The sequence below is a fragment of the Pristis pectinata genome, chromosome 20 (genome assembly GCF_009764475.1).
Source record: "Pristis pectinata isolate sPriPec2 chromosome 20, sPriPec2.1.pri, whole genome shotgun sequence".
NCBI lineage: Eukaryota > Metazoa > Chordata > Chondrichthyes > Rhinopristiformes > Pristidae > Pristis > Pristis pectinata.
The window spans coordinates 15,270,450-15,286,436 of record NC_067424.1 but is presented as its reverse complement, the minus strand read 5'-3'; the positions used below and the strand labels follow the sequence as shown (position 1 = coordinate 15,286,436).

At 42.3% G+C, this 15,987-nt stretch overlaps 1 protein-coding gene across 2 annotated transcripts in view; it reads left to right on the top strand.

Moving 5' to 3' along the window:
- Positions 1 to 15,987, top strand: part of srgap2 (SLIT-ROBO Rho GTPase activating protein 2) — a 161,207-nt gene that overhangs the window by 71,073 nt on the left and 74,147 nt on the right. For both annotated transcript variants that reach the window (XM_052034531.1, XM_052034530.1), the window contains one exon: positions 15,357 to 15,552. In XM_052034531.1, the coding sequence (XP_051890491.1) occupies positions 15,357 to 15,552 (196 nt within the window). The remainder of the gene's footprint in view (positions 1 to 15,356; positions 15,553 to 15,987) is intronic.

The window sequence follows — 15,987 nt, the reverse complement described above, 5'->3', positions numbered from 1 at the left end:
TTGGCACATATACACCAACTCTCAATGAGGTGGGCCCATGTTTTTTGCCAAGGCTACTCACTAACTTATTTTGTTAAGGACCAGCATGCAGCTTCCTACCCCACCTTTCTCTGTCCATTCTCTCCTTCCTCATTCATCCGCCTACCCTATTCCTTCATCACACTTAAGATCCTTCCCTTTCTACACTGTTTCTTCTCCTATTGCTATCCCTTCCTCCTCACCTGTACAACATCCTTGCTACTTCCACCTGTACCACCTTTTCCTTCCCTGCTGTTGCACTGTTATGTAGACAAGGATGCAACTAATTTCTTTCAAAAGTATTGTTGACGAATAAATGTTGACCACATTATTGGGAGAATTCTCCATCTCTTTTTCAAATGTCTTTGGGAACACTTACATCATACTGAACAGACATATGGTGCTGCTAATTTCCTGATCTTCTCGTTCAGTTAGCTTTAGTAATGCGAACTGGGATCTCAGAGGTTCATGACAAGGATTTTGCAAGGTTGACTTGGGAGAAGTGATATTGCTGTGTTCACATTCAGTGGTTAGGTCATTGATGCATTGTCTGTCCATTCTTAGAACATAGAACATAGAACATAGAAAAACTATAGCACAATTCAGGCCCTTCGGCCCACAAAGCTGTGCCGAGCATGTCCCTACCCTAGAAATTACTAGGCTTACCCATAGCCCTCTATTTTACTCAGCTCCATGTACCTATCTAACAGTCTCTTGAAAGACCCTATCGTATCAGCCTCCACCACCGTTTTCGGCAGCCCATTCCACGCACTCACCACTCTCTGAGTAAAAAACTTACCCCTGACATCTCCTCTATATCTACTCCCCAGCACCTTAAACCTATGTCCTCTTGTGGCCATCAATTCAGCCCTGGGGAAAAGCCTCTGACTATCTACCCTATCAATACCTCTCATCATCTTATACACCTCAATCAGGTCCCCCCTCATCTTCCGTCTCTCCAAGGAGAAAAGGCTGAGTTCCCTCAACCTGCTTTCATAAGGCATGCTCCGTATTCCAGGCAGCATCCTTGTAAATCTCCTCTGCACCCTCTCTATGGCTTCCACATCTTTCCTGTAGTGAGGCGACCAGAACTGAGCACAATACTTCACGTGGGGTCTGACCAGGGACCTATATAGCTGCAACAATACCTCTCGGCTCCTAAATTCAATTCCCTGATTGATGAAGGACAATACACCATATGCCTTCTTAACCACAGAGTCAACCTGCGCAGCCGCTTTGAGCATCCTATGGACTCAGACCCCAAGATCCCTCTGATCCTCCACACTACCAAGAGTCCTACCATTAATACTATATTCTGCCAACATATTTGACCACCATATCTTATCCTTCTTATCCTTCATATTCTTATCCTTCTTTGTTTTAACATAGCAGTTATGCCATTTTTAGAGAAGAGTTGAGTGTCAAATTCCTGTGCTTCTGGAATCGCATAGAAGCCAGAGGGGGTAAGGTTGTCATATTTCCTCCTCGAAAGATATTTTATGACAACATGATAGCTTTTTTTGGTTACCATTACCAAGACTAGTTTTTTTTTCTAAATTCCAGATTTTTAACTGAATTTAAATTCCAATGCTTCTGTGGTGTGTTTTGAACTAACGCCTCTTGACTATTTGTCCATTCTCTTTCCACCACCATTTTTGAGTGATTTGGCGAAACAAAGACTAAATTGTCCTAGGAGCAACCCTAGTTGTTCACTCCCACTACTCTCACAACAGCTGGGTCTTCACACCAAGTACTGCCACTGGATTGGGATCCATGTAAAGTAACGATTTCATTCTTTTACCAACTTGTATTCCACACCCCCCCCCCCACCAAAAGAGTATCACTCGTTTTCTGCCTCCATCCCACTCTCTCCCCCATGTTTCTCACAAACCCCTCCCATCACTGGACCTTTCTAGTCCATAGTTACTGAGCTGATTGATACCTCCTGAGCTTCTTGATTGTACTCCCCGTTTCCCTGATCTATTTCTCAGTCATCAGGCCCAGGTTCAATTTGATCAATGACTGTTCACCCACACCCCAGTGACCTAGGGCCTTTAACAATCCAGATCCCCATCAGTACTGTCTCCACCCTGGCACTAATCAGTTCAGATTCTTCCACCTTTTCTACCCAGGTCAAGCCACTAATTAGTCCAGATTCACTTGGTCCATCTCTGATACCTTTCTCCTCTTTCTTGATCTCTCTGTCTCCATCTCCAGAGGCAGATTATCTACTGACATCTTTTATAAACCCACCGACTCCTACAGCTACTTTGACTACATCTCTTCCCACCCTGTCTTGCGCAAGGATACTATTCCCTTCTCTCAGTTCCTCCGCCACATCTGTTCATATGATGAGGCTTTCCATTCCAGGACATCCAAGATGTCCTCTTTTTTTTTCAGAAAACGGGGTTTCCCCTCCACTACTATCAATGCAGCCCTCACCCACTCTCCATTTCCCGCACATCTGCCCTCACCTCATTCCCCCCCAAACAAAACAGGGATAGGGTTCCCCTTGTCCTCACCTACCACCCTTCCAGCCTCTGCATCCAACACATCATTCTCCGCGACTTCCACCATCTCCAACGGGATCCACCACAGGGCGCACCTTTCCCTCACCTCCCCTTTCTGCTTTCCCCAGGATTGCTCTCTCTGCGACTCCCTTTTTCGCTCGTCCCTCCCCACTGATCAGCCTTCCAGCACTTATCCCTGCAACCGTGCTAAGTGTAACACCTGCTCCTGCACCTCCTCCATCACCACCATTCAGGGCCCCGACCAGTGCTTCCAGGTGAGGCAATGCTTCGCCTGCGAATCTGTCAGTGTCATATATTACATCTGGTGCTCCCGGTGTGGCCTCCTGTACGTCGGTGAGACTTGACACAGATTGGGGGACTGCTTCGTTGAGCACCTTCACTCTGTCATCTCCTGGTCGCCAGCCATTTTAACTCTACTTCCCATTCCCACACTGACATGTCTGTCCACGGCCTCCTCTACTGCCAAGTTGAGGCCAGATGCAGGTTGGAGAAGCAACACCTCATACTCCGTATTGGTAGTCTGCAACCTGACAGCATCAACATCAATTTCTCTAACTTCTGGTAGCCACTCCCCTCTGTTTTCCCTCCCCCCCCCCAACCTTTCTTTTCCCTTTTCCTGTGGCCCCTTGGCCCCTTCACCCCTTCTCTTTCCCCTTCTCTGCCCTCACGACCTGCCCACCTCCTTCCCTTTATTACATGGTCTACTGTCCTCTCCTATCAGATTCCTTCTTCTTCAGCCCTTTGCCTCTTCCACCTATCACCTGCCAGCTTCTCACATCATTCCCTTTTAGCACCACTCCTCCACTTACCTACCATTCCTCTCTCACCTGGGCTCACCTATCACCTGCCAGCTCATGCTCCTCCCTCTTCGCCTATCCTTTTATTCTGGCTTCTGCCCTCTTCCTTTCCAGTCCTGATGAATAGACTCGGCCCAAAACGTCGACTGTTCATTTCCCTCCATAGATGCTGCCTGACCTGCTGAGTTCCTCCAGCATTTCGTGTGTGTTGCTTCAGATTTCCAACATCTGCAGTCTCTTGTGTCTCCACTAATCAGTCTCGGCTGTTTTCCCTCTCTATTCACTGAATCCAAGAAATTGATTGGTACTAATTTTCATTCTCGCACTCCCCTGACAACACCACAGGCTTTGAAAAGACCCATAGTTCGTTTCCAAACCCCTGGATATGGTCATGACAATGTGCAACTCCCATTCAGTTGCATCAAATGCATATGGGGTGCAGGCACGGTAGTGTAGTTGTTAGCATAACACTATTACAGCGCCAGCGACGCGGGTTCAATTCCAGCCACTATCTATAAGGAGTTTGTACGTCCTCCCTGTGTCTGCGTGGGTTTCCTCCAGGTGCTCTGGTTTCTTTCCACATTATCAAAGATGTATGGGTTGGGAAGTTGTGGGCATGCTATGTTGGCACCAGAAGCGTGGCGACACTTGCGGGCTGCCCCCCAGAACACCCTATGCAAAAGATGCATTTCACTGTGTGTTTCGATGTACATGTGGCTAATAAAGATATCTTATCTTATGGCCTCTGGTGCTACCAAAATTTGTAGTGGTGAGCTCTCCTTAACTGAAACGATCAATGGCATTCTGCTGCAATGTCAGGTTATGCACAAATTTGGGTACGCTAGATTTTCTAAACAACTGTTACTTTTGGATCTCTTATCATATGTTCTTAGCACAGCTTGCCTCAGCTTAGGTATATGTGGTGTGCATGCTGTACCTATATGCACATAACCATCCCATTCATTCCATCACATAATTCTTTTGACTTTCATCTGAATGCACTTTGTAATGGGTGGGTGGAGATTGTTCATTCTGGGCCCAGAGGAGCCATGAACTGCAAAAGAGAAGTTCAAGCAGTTTTGGCAAATTCTCTGTGTTTGTATGGCTTAACTCCCTCTTCCTTTTACAGCTTTTATAAAATGTCACAGCACTTTTGAGATTCCTGTGTATATCCAGTGCTACTTGAAGTTAGCCTTCTTGCATGAGAATTTGTGACCCTTCAAATGCTTTTATGGTTTTCTGTGGAAGGTACTGTCAGCATTTGCTGAATAATAGCCTCCTCATTTCTGAGTCAGAAAATTGTCAGTTTAAGCCTCATTATGGAGTTGAACTCAGTATCACATAATGCAAATCAAGATTGTCATATACATAATTATTGGGAAGTTGTCCTTTTTTTTCCTGCTTTTTCTCTGTAGTCCCTTCCAGCACTGACGTCATCAGTTCTTTCCAAAAACATATTTTCTTTGAGTTTTTTGAAATCTGATCTATCCATTTAACTTTCTCGGTGACCTTATCTTTAAATACTTCAAAAGTGCTCATTATCTGTGAAATATATCAGAACACCTTGACCATTCCAATAGCACCCCATATAAATTAAAATTCTTTCAATCCTGCCCTTGAAATTCCATTGGAATTTACACACCCTCGGAGAATGAATGCTATACGTAGAGTTGTTTCTTTGATTTGTCTCATTTGTGACCCTTTCCATCTTGTTGAATAGTCCAAAGAAAGCAAAATTAATCTTGAGATTAATCTTGAGATTAACTATGCTCTGTTAAGTAGGCTACTCCTTGAGTTGTTGGTTCAATGAAATGTCGTATCCAGAAAGGGAGCTAGTCAAAATTAAACAGATCAGTAATTGCTACCTTGGAGTTTCTTTGCCAGAGATAAAGGTAAAAGATTGAAGGAGTTCATTTTCATCCATATGACTAGTCCTTGAATTGGGGCAGACCCCCATAAACTTGCTTCCCTACCTGTTTATCAACTTTTATCAAATGCCTCTGTACTCCCAATTAATGGTGCTAACTTACCTGCATCTACATTTATCATGCTTTTACTTAAAATATATTTAAATGTGAACTCTCTATCCACAATTCCTCTTGAGTTTCCTTCCCTGCATTCCTGCTTAATGTCAAATATCCATATTGCTCCTCTCTTTGAACATATCACTACCTCAACATTTAACTTTGTTAAATTTTTGACTGAGTTTCTCAAGACCAGCTTCCATTTTGTCTGAAACACTCACATCAGGATAGATTGGAATCTGTGCCAATAGAGAGTGTATGTGGGCTGTAGGAGATTGAATGGATGTATGAGGTCAAGATGGGGGAAGAATATCCATTGTGAATGGAAAGCCGTTAATTGTGGTGGGTAGTGTCCATTATAGGTAGAGGTGTACATGGATATGGAGGAAAATTAACCAAATAGACAGAGTGTAACTGAACTGTAAAAGGAGCTGAATTGATGGTTTGAATGATACTTTCTCATTCTTCAATCTTCGCTTAGTCCTAAGATTAGTCCTAAGATTTAAAATTCTTTGCTGTCTTGTTAGCATGTTTATTAAATCACTTAATTCAGAAAGAAGGAAGATGTTTAAGTTCCTTATATGACCTGGGAATTTTTCCTTGTACGTTTCAAAATGGGGGAATTTGCCTGGGTTTTTCCATTTATATTTTGGGCTGTGATCCTAAGCAGAAGTCAGCTGAATGCTGGTGCTTGTAACTGAATTTAGATATGCTAGCTGCACAAGTTTAGTTTCACGAGTGCTCCCGCTTGCTTTGTTAATTTCTTCCACCAGCTGTTCATTGAGGAAGTTGTAATCATTTGATGAACATGAAACAGAAACCTGTAAGAATGGTAGTCAGAATGGCCAGGAGAGAAGATCTTAAATATTCGATTGCATCAGTTTGTTCTCTTTAGAGCTTTGGTGTGTTGGAGAGAAACAGTATTAGCAATTGGATTTCTGTGAAGACTCAGAAGAATGAAACATTCAGGGATAAAAACTGTGTATATACGTGTTTGTAAAGGTATTTAAAACTTGATATTCTTTCTTTAACAAAATGGGCAGCATTCTAAGAGGGGAGAGGAAAAGATTAAATCATAACTTTTAGAAGGGAATTAGATGAATATCTGAAGAAGAGAACATTTCAGAACTATAAAGAATGTGCAAGGGGGAGAAGGCATTGTTATTGGTTTATTATTGTCATTTGTACCGAGGTACAGTGCAAAACTTGTCTTGCATACCAATTGTACAGATCAATTCATTACACAGTGCAGTTACATTGGGTTAGTATAGAGTGCATTGATGTAGTGCAGGTAAAAACACTAACAGTACAGAGTAAAGTGTCACAGCTACAGAGAAAGTACAGTGCAATAAGGTGCAAGGTCACAACAAGGTAGATCGTGAGGTCAGAGTCCATCTCATTGTATAAGGGAACCATTCAATAGTTTTATCACAGTGGGGCAGAAGCTGTCCTTAAGTCTGGTGGTACGTGCCCTCAGGCTCCTGTATCTTCTACCTGATGGAAGAGGAGAGAATGACCCAGGTGGGTGGGGTCTTTGATTATGCTGGCTGCTTCACCAAGACAGCAAGAGGTAAAGACAGAGTCCTAGGAGGGGAGGCTGGTGTCTGTGACGCGCTGGGCTGTGTCCACAACTCACTGCAGTTTCTTGTGGTCCTGGGTAGAGCAGTTGCCGTACCAAGCCATGATACATCCAGATAGAATGCTTTCTATGGTGCCTTGATAAAAGTTGGTGAGAGTCAAAGGGGACAAATTGAGTTTCTTTAGCCTCCTGAGGAAGTAGAGGCGCTGGTGAGTTTTCTTGGCTGTGGCATCTACGTGATTTGACCAGGACAGGCTGTTGGTGATGTTCACTCCCAGGAACTTGAAGCTCTCAACCCTCTCGACCTCAGCACCGTTGATATAGACAGGTGCATGTACACTGCCCCCTTTCCTGAAGTCAATGACCAGCTCTTTTGTTTTGTTGACATTGAGGGAAAGGTTGTTGTCATGACACCATTCCACTAAGCTCTCTACCTCCTTCCTGTACTCTGCCTCATAGCTGTTTGAGATATGGCCTACAACGGTGGTTTCATCTGCAAACTTGTAGATGGAGTTAGAGCAGAATCTGGCCACACAATCATGAGTGTATAGGGAGTAGAGTAGGAGGCTGAGGACACAGCCTTGTGGGGCACCAGTGTTGAGAATAATCGTGCCGGAGGTATTGCTGCCTATCCTCACTGATTGCGGTCTGTTGGTTAGAAAGTCAAGGATCCAGTTACAGAAAGAGGTGTTGAGTCCTAGGTCTTGGAGTTTGGTGACAAGTTTGCTTGGGATTATTGTATTGAAGGCAGAGCTGTTGTCAATTTAGGGCTAATTGGATAGCATTTTCAAAGAGCCAGACAGGTCCAATGTGTTGAGTGGCCTTCCAATTTGTACAGTTCAGTGGTATATGTTGAAAATACAATTTTTGTCCATGATTTCCAATATAACACAACTGCTGCACTTCTCAGGGTCTGAAAGATTGGAATCTGGTTTGATGTGTGAGCCAACTCAGCCACAACAATCTCCTGCAATTCAATGATAGTGTTGCAACAAACACTTGAAGGCAAGAACTGCACGAGTTATATGACAGTTCAGAGCCTCAGCTAAAATTCTTAGAAAACCTTGTCTATCTACAGTTGTAGGAAAAAAATTCAATTCCCGTGCCATCACTGTTTCAGCAAGATGTTAAATCCTACCATGTTGAAGGGATTTATTTTTGCCGTGGGACTCTGAAGAAATAGTTTGAGACTTGCCCAGAGTTTTTTTTAGAGTAGTAGTAAAAACTTGCGAAGACATATACATGTGATTGAGCACCCTTATGTCACAGAGGCAAATAACAAAAGCTATCCCTGTTCAGATCACTATGAGGGTAGAACCTCCAGATGCTTATCTTCCTTCTCTCCCTATCTCCGTCAATTGTGGGCCAGGTCTCCACAAGACTTGTGTTGGATTCGACTGTTTTAATTAGTTTTTTAACATGTATAGTGTTTAATACACCTCAAGTGACTGCACAAGGAATGGCTGCTTACTAGCTTATTGGTTCGTCCATCAGGTGAATATGTGTTTTTTCATTGGTTGGTTTGGCCTCTTTGTTTTAAACTTTTCCAATAAAACTTTGTGAAGCACCAAGTTGTTTTCAACTCATTCCTGGACTCCTGAAAGAACCTGCGGATTTGAAAATAACTGGATCCGACACTTGTGATGTTTTGCCATTGTACAGCCATATTCTTGGGCACAGCCCAAGAGGCTGCAAAGGAAGTCTGATTACAACAACACTATCAGCAGCAACACACAAGTCTAAACAGAAAGTGGAATTCGCCTGAAGGATTGTCAAAATTAGAATTTCCTGACGGAGCAAATCTTGGCCTTTGAACATCTATGTCTCTGTAAATTGCAGTCTTGGCAGTATTTATATTATAACAATCAAATATTCTTCTATTTCAAATATTTATCATAATAGCATATAATGCCATTTAAAGTTGTCTTCTTATTGAATAGAAAGGTGATTGCTCAATTAAGTAAATTTAATCAAGACATTATGATTTGGAATGCACTATCTGAAATGAAATGTATCAGATTCTGCACATGAGAACTATCCAGCAACATAATAGGTTAAAAGCAAGGATACTGGATGAAATTGGGAAATACTTTCAATAAATATGCAAGATGACAATGACTTATAGATCTTAGAAGAAAACTTAGTAAGATGTTTAACAGCAATGTTACTGAACAAAATTTGAAGCAAGCCACAAAAGAAATGTCAGAACCGATGACGGGTCTTGACAAATGACTCAAATGATAAAAGAGGGAATTCTAGAGCTTAGGGTCTTAGTAGCTGAAGGCACAGCCATCAGTGATAAAGCAGATAAATTGAATGATGAAGGGGCCAGAATGGGAGGAGTGCAGAGATATCAGAAGATTGTGCGGCAGAGGAAATCAAGAGAGGTGAGATTGTGAAAGAATTTGAAGACACAAATTTTAAAATCAAACCATTGCTTAAATGAGGCCCAAAATCTATCAGCCAGCAGGGATGATAGGTGAGCAGGACAGTGGAAGTTTGAATATGGCCAGCAGTTTTGGATGTCAAACATATGGAGGATTGACCAAGGGAAGTCAAGAGTGCATTGGAACAGAGGTAGCAAAGACTTGGTTGAGGATTTAATCATCAGATGAGCTGACACAAAGTCAGGCAATGTTGGGTAATTAGAATATGTGGTCATCATGATGACTTGGAAAAGTGAACCAAAGCTCAGTTCAGAATCAAATCTAATATCAGTGTTGTGAACTATGTTCTTCAGTTTCATGCAGTTTTTAGAAGAGGGTGGAATTGATAGCGGAGAAATGGAGTTTATGATTGGAAGTGAAGAAAGTTGCTTTGGTCTCTCCAATATTTACTTGGGCTTATGGCAGAATAAGCTCTTTTTGTGCTGTTAGGGGCTTCACAATTCTGTAATTAAGATACTAAAAATGATTTTTTTCTTTATTCAGTCCTGTGATGTGAAATCATTTATTGTTTGTACCTACTTTTTGCACCAAATGATTTGTTTGGCCACCTCAGAGCTTAATTAAAAGTCAACCAAATTACTTTGGGTCTGGTGTCATTTATGAACCCAGCCCAAGTAAGAATGGCAATTTCCTCCCCTAAAGAACATCCATGAACCTTATTTATTAGAACTGGGTAGCTTCATGGTCTCATCATTATTTGCCTCAATCTCCCAAAGATTTTTGGAGATCCATTTTTGTTATTGGTAACACCCTATTTGTTGCCCATCCCTAGTTGTTTTCCTCAGAAAGTTGCGTGGGCTTAAACTTCAACAATCTTTTTCATAACGATGCTTGCAATAGAGTTCGATAAGAAATTCTTGCAATTTTGTAACTTTACAAAATGTTGATTAGGCCACACTTTGAGTACTGTGTTCAGTTCTGGTTACCACTCTATAGGAAGAATGTGAGGTTGCTGAACAGAACGCACAGGAGATTCACCAGGATGTTGCCTGAACTGGAAGAGTTTGGTTACAGGAAGAGATTAGATAGACTAGTATTGTTTTCCCTGGAGTGAAGGAGGCTGAGGGCTGACGTTATAGAAGTATATACAGGTCCTCCCCAGGTTATGGCAGGGGTCTGTTCCTGTGAACTGTTCATAACCACGACAGTTCATAAGTTTGAAATGCGGCCACGGACCGAATTCCCACATGGCAGAAGATGCCTGCAAGCTCCACAGCAGGTGGCAAATCCATCCTGCTGGTCTCCCAAATGCTTGCTTGTATCTACGGGCTGTACATAAGTCGGGTGTTCGTAAATTGTGGAGGACTTGTAAGATAATGAGAGACATAGATGGGGTAGATAGTGGAAACCTTTTCCCCATAATAGGGCTATTAAAAACAAGAGGGCAGGAAGGAGTTTTAAAGGTGATCTGAGGAGATGGCTTTTTACACAGAGTGTGGTTGATATCTGGAACGCGCTGCCAAAGGAGATAGTGGAATCGGATATAATTGCTACAGTTGAGAGGCATTTAGATAGATACTTAAATAGGCAAGGCATAGAAGGATGCGGTCCTAATGCGGGTAAATAGGATTAGTGCAGATGGGCGAAAAAGTCCGCATGGACAAGAGGAAGAACTGTTCAAAGAGAAGCACACCTCACAAGATGCAGTGTGACCTTCACTGACCCTTCAACTCACTGAATCCCTAGAGCGCTTTTAAAGCTCTGAGGTTTACAGCTGTCCTGAGAATTTTTTTTAAATATAGTTATGTTTGTTTACATTTTGTTGCATATATTCAAGCAGACTTTGTATTAAATTCTGCATTAAAGAGTTTTCCTTTACTTCAAGGAATTAACAAAGTTGGTGTCTGTATTGTTGCCTATTGACAACTAACTGGATATTGAGCTGAAATCACCTGTTTTCTCATTTTTCTTTATTTATGAGGTGCTTTCTGGTTGATGTTTGAGAGAAGAATCAGAAAACTGACTAAACGTTGTAAAATATTCCTTTATTCCTCTCCTTTGTGATCAGTGTGGTTTCCTGTTGTGTCTTGCTGCTCAAGCCACACTCTTGAAATGGTGCTGGGTTTGGGTCAGGATTGTTGTCCAGAATTAACACTGTTCTGCACGTAACTTCCTCAAAATTGTAGACTCTATTTCAGCAGTGATTTTTTGTTTAACAAAATTAAATACCTTATTTCATAGAAAATTTGTGTATTTGCTTTGCTCTTTCAACAATACAATAACTAGCACAGTATTTACAACTAATACATTCCTGTCTCTACTTCACATAATGTCATATTTTTAAACACACCATGTGGGCCACATCCTCTTGTACATTGTGTACAAAGGAGATTTAGAGGGTGTGGTATTACAATGTAGCCTTCCCCCCACAGGTTTTTTGTGCAGTTCATAACTCAGTTGAATGTCTCTCACAGGATGTTCTCCTGATTATTGGAGTGTGTTAGTTGACAGCACTTAGTTGTGATAGTTCCTTCTGCTGGAAAATCAACAGATTCTGGGTGGATTACTTGGCGACATTTGTTAAATTGATGGAATCAAATCCCACTCCAAAACTTTCAACATATTACCTTCCCAGACCAGTGATCTCATTGACATATTACAGACAAAGTAACGTTTGCAGCAGTGACTCAAATCATACTGACTTTACTCGGATACTGTCAAATGTGCAAGTCGGAGACATCATGGAGAGAGACAGTATGGAAACAGACCCTTCGGCCCACCTAATCTGCACTGACCATTAACCATGTCTTGAAGGTTAGATACCTTCGCTCCTAACTGTCTGCTCTGTTGTTGGATTCACCATTGAGATTATCCACTTTGGAAGGAAGAATAGAGTGAGGTAACAAAATGTTGTGGTACAAAAGGATGTAGAAGTCTTTGTACATGAAACACGGAAAGGTTTGACATGCAGGTAGAGCAAGTAATTGGGATGCCTTTGAAGGTTGGCCTTTATTGCAAAGGATATAGAGTATAAGTGTAGAGAAATTTTGATGCAGCTTTGCAGGATGCTGGTGAGGCCATTCCTAGAGTATTGCATACAGTTTGTTTACTATATCTAATAAAGGATTTACTTCATTAGAAATAATGCAGAGAACATTCACTCAGTGATTCCTGGGATGAAGGGCAAGTTGGACCTATATTAATTCAAGTTTAGGAGAATAAGAGGTGATCTTATTGAAAATATAAAATTTTGAGGGGGATTAACAAAGGATGTTTTCCCTAATGAGAGTATCTAGGATGAGGGAAGGTAGATGAAGCATAAGTGATTTAATCTGGACCTGAAGAGGAATTTCTTATCTGAGGATTGTGATTCTTCTCAAATCTCTACTGCAAGCTATGAAGACAGAGTCATTGAATACATTCACAACACAACACTACAAGGGAGTTGGCTTTATAATAGATAGTTTGGGGGAGAACAGGAAAGGGTCGTTGAGGCCAAGATTGAATCAGTTTATTTCATTTTCATGTTTTTATCTGTTAGTATTTTGAAATTGTCTTAATTTTTTTATTTTGATATAAATTTTTAATGATTTTTACTTCATTTCAAATTATTTGAGTCTGTTTGAGTATTTCTTAAATGTTTGACCATCTGAGTCATCAGAGACTCTCAAAGCTTGCAGAGTCTCACCAGATGCCTGTTGGATTGGGTGGTCAGCTCACTGGGGTATCTGCACTTGGAAGTAGAAAGTGCAGTTGGGTGAGCACATCAGGGATGTGGGACACATTTAGAGCAATCCAGCCGAATTTGTCCACTGATTTCAGGCTGTTGTCCTCACTTTTAAAAGAGAATGGATTTACCATGAGAAGCCAGGGTACCACATTGTTTAAGTTAATAGACGAGTATTTTAAAGGTCCAGACAGTTACTGTGAAGGCGGAAGTGGGAGAAGTTCTCAATGAGTACTTCTCTTCAGTATTCACCAGGGAGAGGGGTCTTGATGACGCGGAAGGGAGTGCTGGTAGGGATAATGTTCTCGAGGTTGTAGATATCAAGAGAGAGGATGTGTTGAAGTTGTTAAATAATATTAAGACAGATAAATCTCTGGGGCCTGACGGGATTTTCCCCAGGCTGCTTCGAGAGGCTAGGGAGGAGATTGTTGAACCGCTGGTAAGGATCTTTGAGTCCTCGTTGTCCACGGGGATGGTGCCAGAGGATTGGAGGGTTGCGAATGTTGTCCCCTTATTCAAAAAAGGTAATAGGGATAGGCCAGGGAATTATAGACCGGTGAGTCTCACGTCTGTGGTGGGTAAGCTGTTAGAAAGGATTCTAAGGGATAGGATTTATGAACACCTAGAGAATCATGGACTGATTAGGGACAGCCAGCATGGCTTTGTGAAGGGAAGATCTTGCCTCACAAGCCTGATAGAGTTCTTTGAGGAGGTGACCAGGAAGATTGATGAGGGCAGTGTGGTGGATGTGGTTTACATGGATTTTAGTAAGGCATTTGATAAGGTTCCTCATGGTAGGCTTCTTCAGAAGGTCAAAGGCCGAGGGATCCAAGGAAGCTTGGCTGTGTAGATTAGGAATTGGCTTGCATGTAGAAAGCAGAGGGTTGTGGTGGAAGGAGTGCCCTCGGATTGGAAGGCAGTGACAAGTGGTGTCCCGCAGGGATCGGTTCTGGGACCTCTACTTTTTGTGATATTTATAGATGACTTAGATGAGGGGGTGGAGGGCTGGGTTAGTAAGTTTGCGGACGACACTAAGATCGGCGGTGTTGTGGATAGTGTGGAGGGCTGTCGGAGCTTACAGAGGGATATTGATAGGATGCAGAGCTGGGCTGACAAGTGGCAGATGGAGTTCAATCCGGAGAAGTGTGAGGTGGTACACTTTGGAAGGACAAACTCCAGGGCAGAGTACTGGGTAAATGGCGAGGTACTTGGCAGTGTGGAGGAGCAGAGGGATCTGGGGGTTCATATTCACAGTTCATTGAAAGTTGCCTCACAGGTAGGAAGAGCAGTCAAGAAGGCCAATGGGATGTTGGCTTTCATAAATTGCGGGATTGAGTTTAAGAGCCACGAGGTGATGATGCAGCTTTACAAAACTCTAGTTAGGCCACACTTAGAGTACTGTGTTCAGTTCTGGTCGCCTTATTATAGGAAGGACGTGGAGGCATTGGAGAGGGTGCAGAGGAGATTTACCAGGATGCTGCCTGGATTAGAGAGTATTGAATATGAGGAGAGGCTTAAGGTGCTAGGGCTTTATTCACTGGAAAGGAGGAGGATGAGAGGAGACATGATAGAGGTATATAAAATATTGAGAGGAATAGATAGAGTAGACAGTCAGCGCCTCCTTCCTAGGGCACCAATGCTCAAGACGAGAGGGCATGGCTTTAAGGTTACAGGTGGGAGGTTCAAGGGAGATGTCGGGGGAGGTTTTTCACCCAGAGAGTGGTTGGTGCATGGAATGCACTGCCTGGGGTGGTGGTGGAGGCAGATACATTGGACAGGTTCAAGAGCTTGTTGGATAGGCATATGGAGGAGTGTGGGATGGGGGGATATGCGGGAGGAAGGGGTTAGGTAGTGTGAGGGTGGTTTGATGGACGGCACAACATGGTGGGCCGAAGGGCCTGTTTTGTGCTGTATGGTTCTATGGTTCTATATGTACAAATTCCACCAAGGTAATTGGCAATTTAAATTCACTTTATTGAATAATTCTAAAACAGCAACTACTGGATGGTCATAAAAACCTATCTGCTTCACTTAAGATCCTTCAGGGAAGGAAGTCTATCATTCTTACTATTTTGCATTTGTGACCCTGAACCCACAGCAGTTTGGTTAAGTTTTAGATACCAAGTCACTCATTTCAGGGCCATTCAGGGGTAGACAATAAATGCTGATCATTCAGCAACACTCATGTCTTGTGATGAATAAATTTATAACTAAAAGCCACAATAATAACATCACTAAGCCAATCAGAGTCTGGATTTATTTGTTGAATCCTGATATATTTTTTATTTTTCAGAAATCCGAGCCCAGCTTCTGGAACAACTGAAATGCTTGGACCAGCAGTCAGAGGCCAGGGTCCAGCTGCTTCAGGATCTTCAAGACTTCTTCCGGAAAAAATCAGAGATCGAGATGGACTACTCGAGGAACCTGGAGAAGTTAGCTGAGCGGTTCATGGCCAAAACTAGGAGCACAAAGGATCACCTGCAGTTCAAGTATGTGAAGCATTATTTAATTCCACAGACTCCCAATGAAACCCCTCAATTAAACTGCAGCAGGTAACTCGGGTATGTTATTCTCTATGTAAATGCCCCAGACCCCTCAATTAGGTAGGTCAGACCATGCTGTGTCTTTAAATCATACTGTCTTCACCAGTGTGATGCATGAAAATGTTAAGTATTTTTTGATAATTAAGATGGGAGTTGCAGTCTCATATCTGAACAAGTGTGAGTTTCTTGGAAGTTTAACTCATAAACTGATCAAACACATGCAGTCAACTTCCATTGTACAAGAGATACTGATAATGCTGTTGTGTGGCACCTTTAGATGTTTTATTACATTGAAAGTGCTGCATTAATGCTGGTCATTACAGATACACTGAGGAACTCCTATCTCAGCCAGTTGAACTCAAGCTTCTAAATTTCTTACTC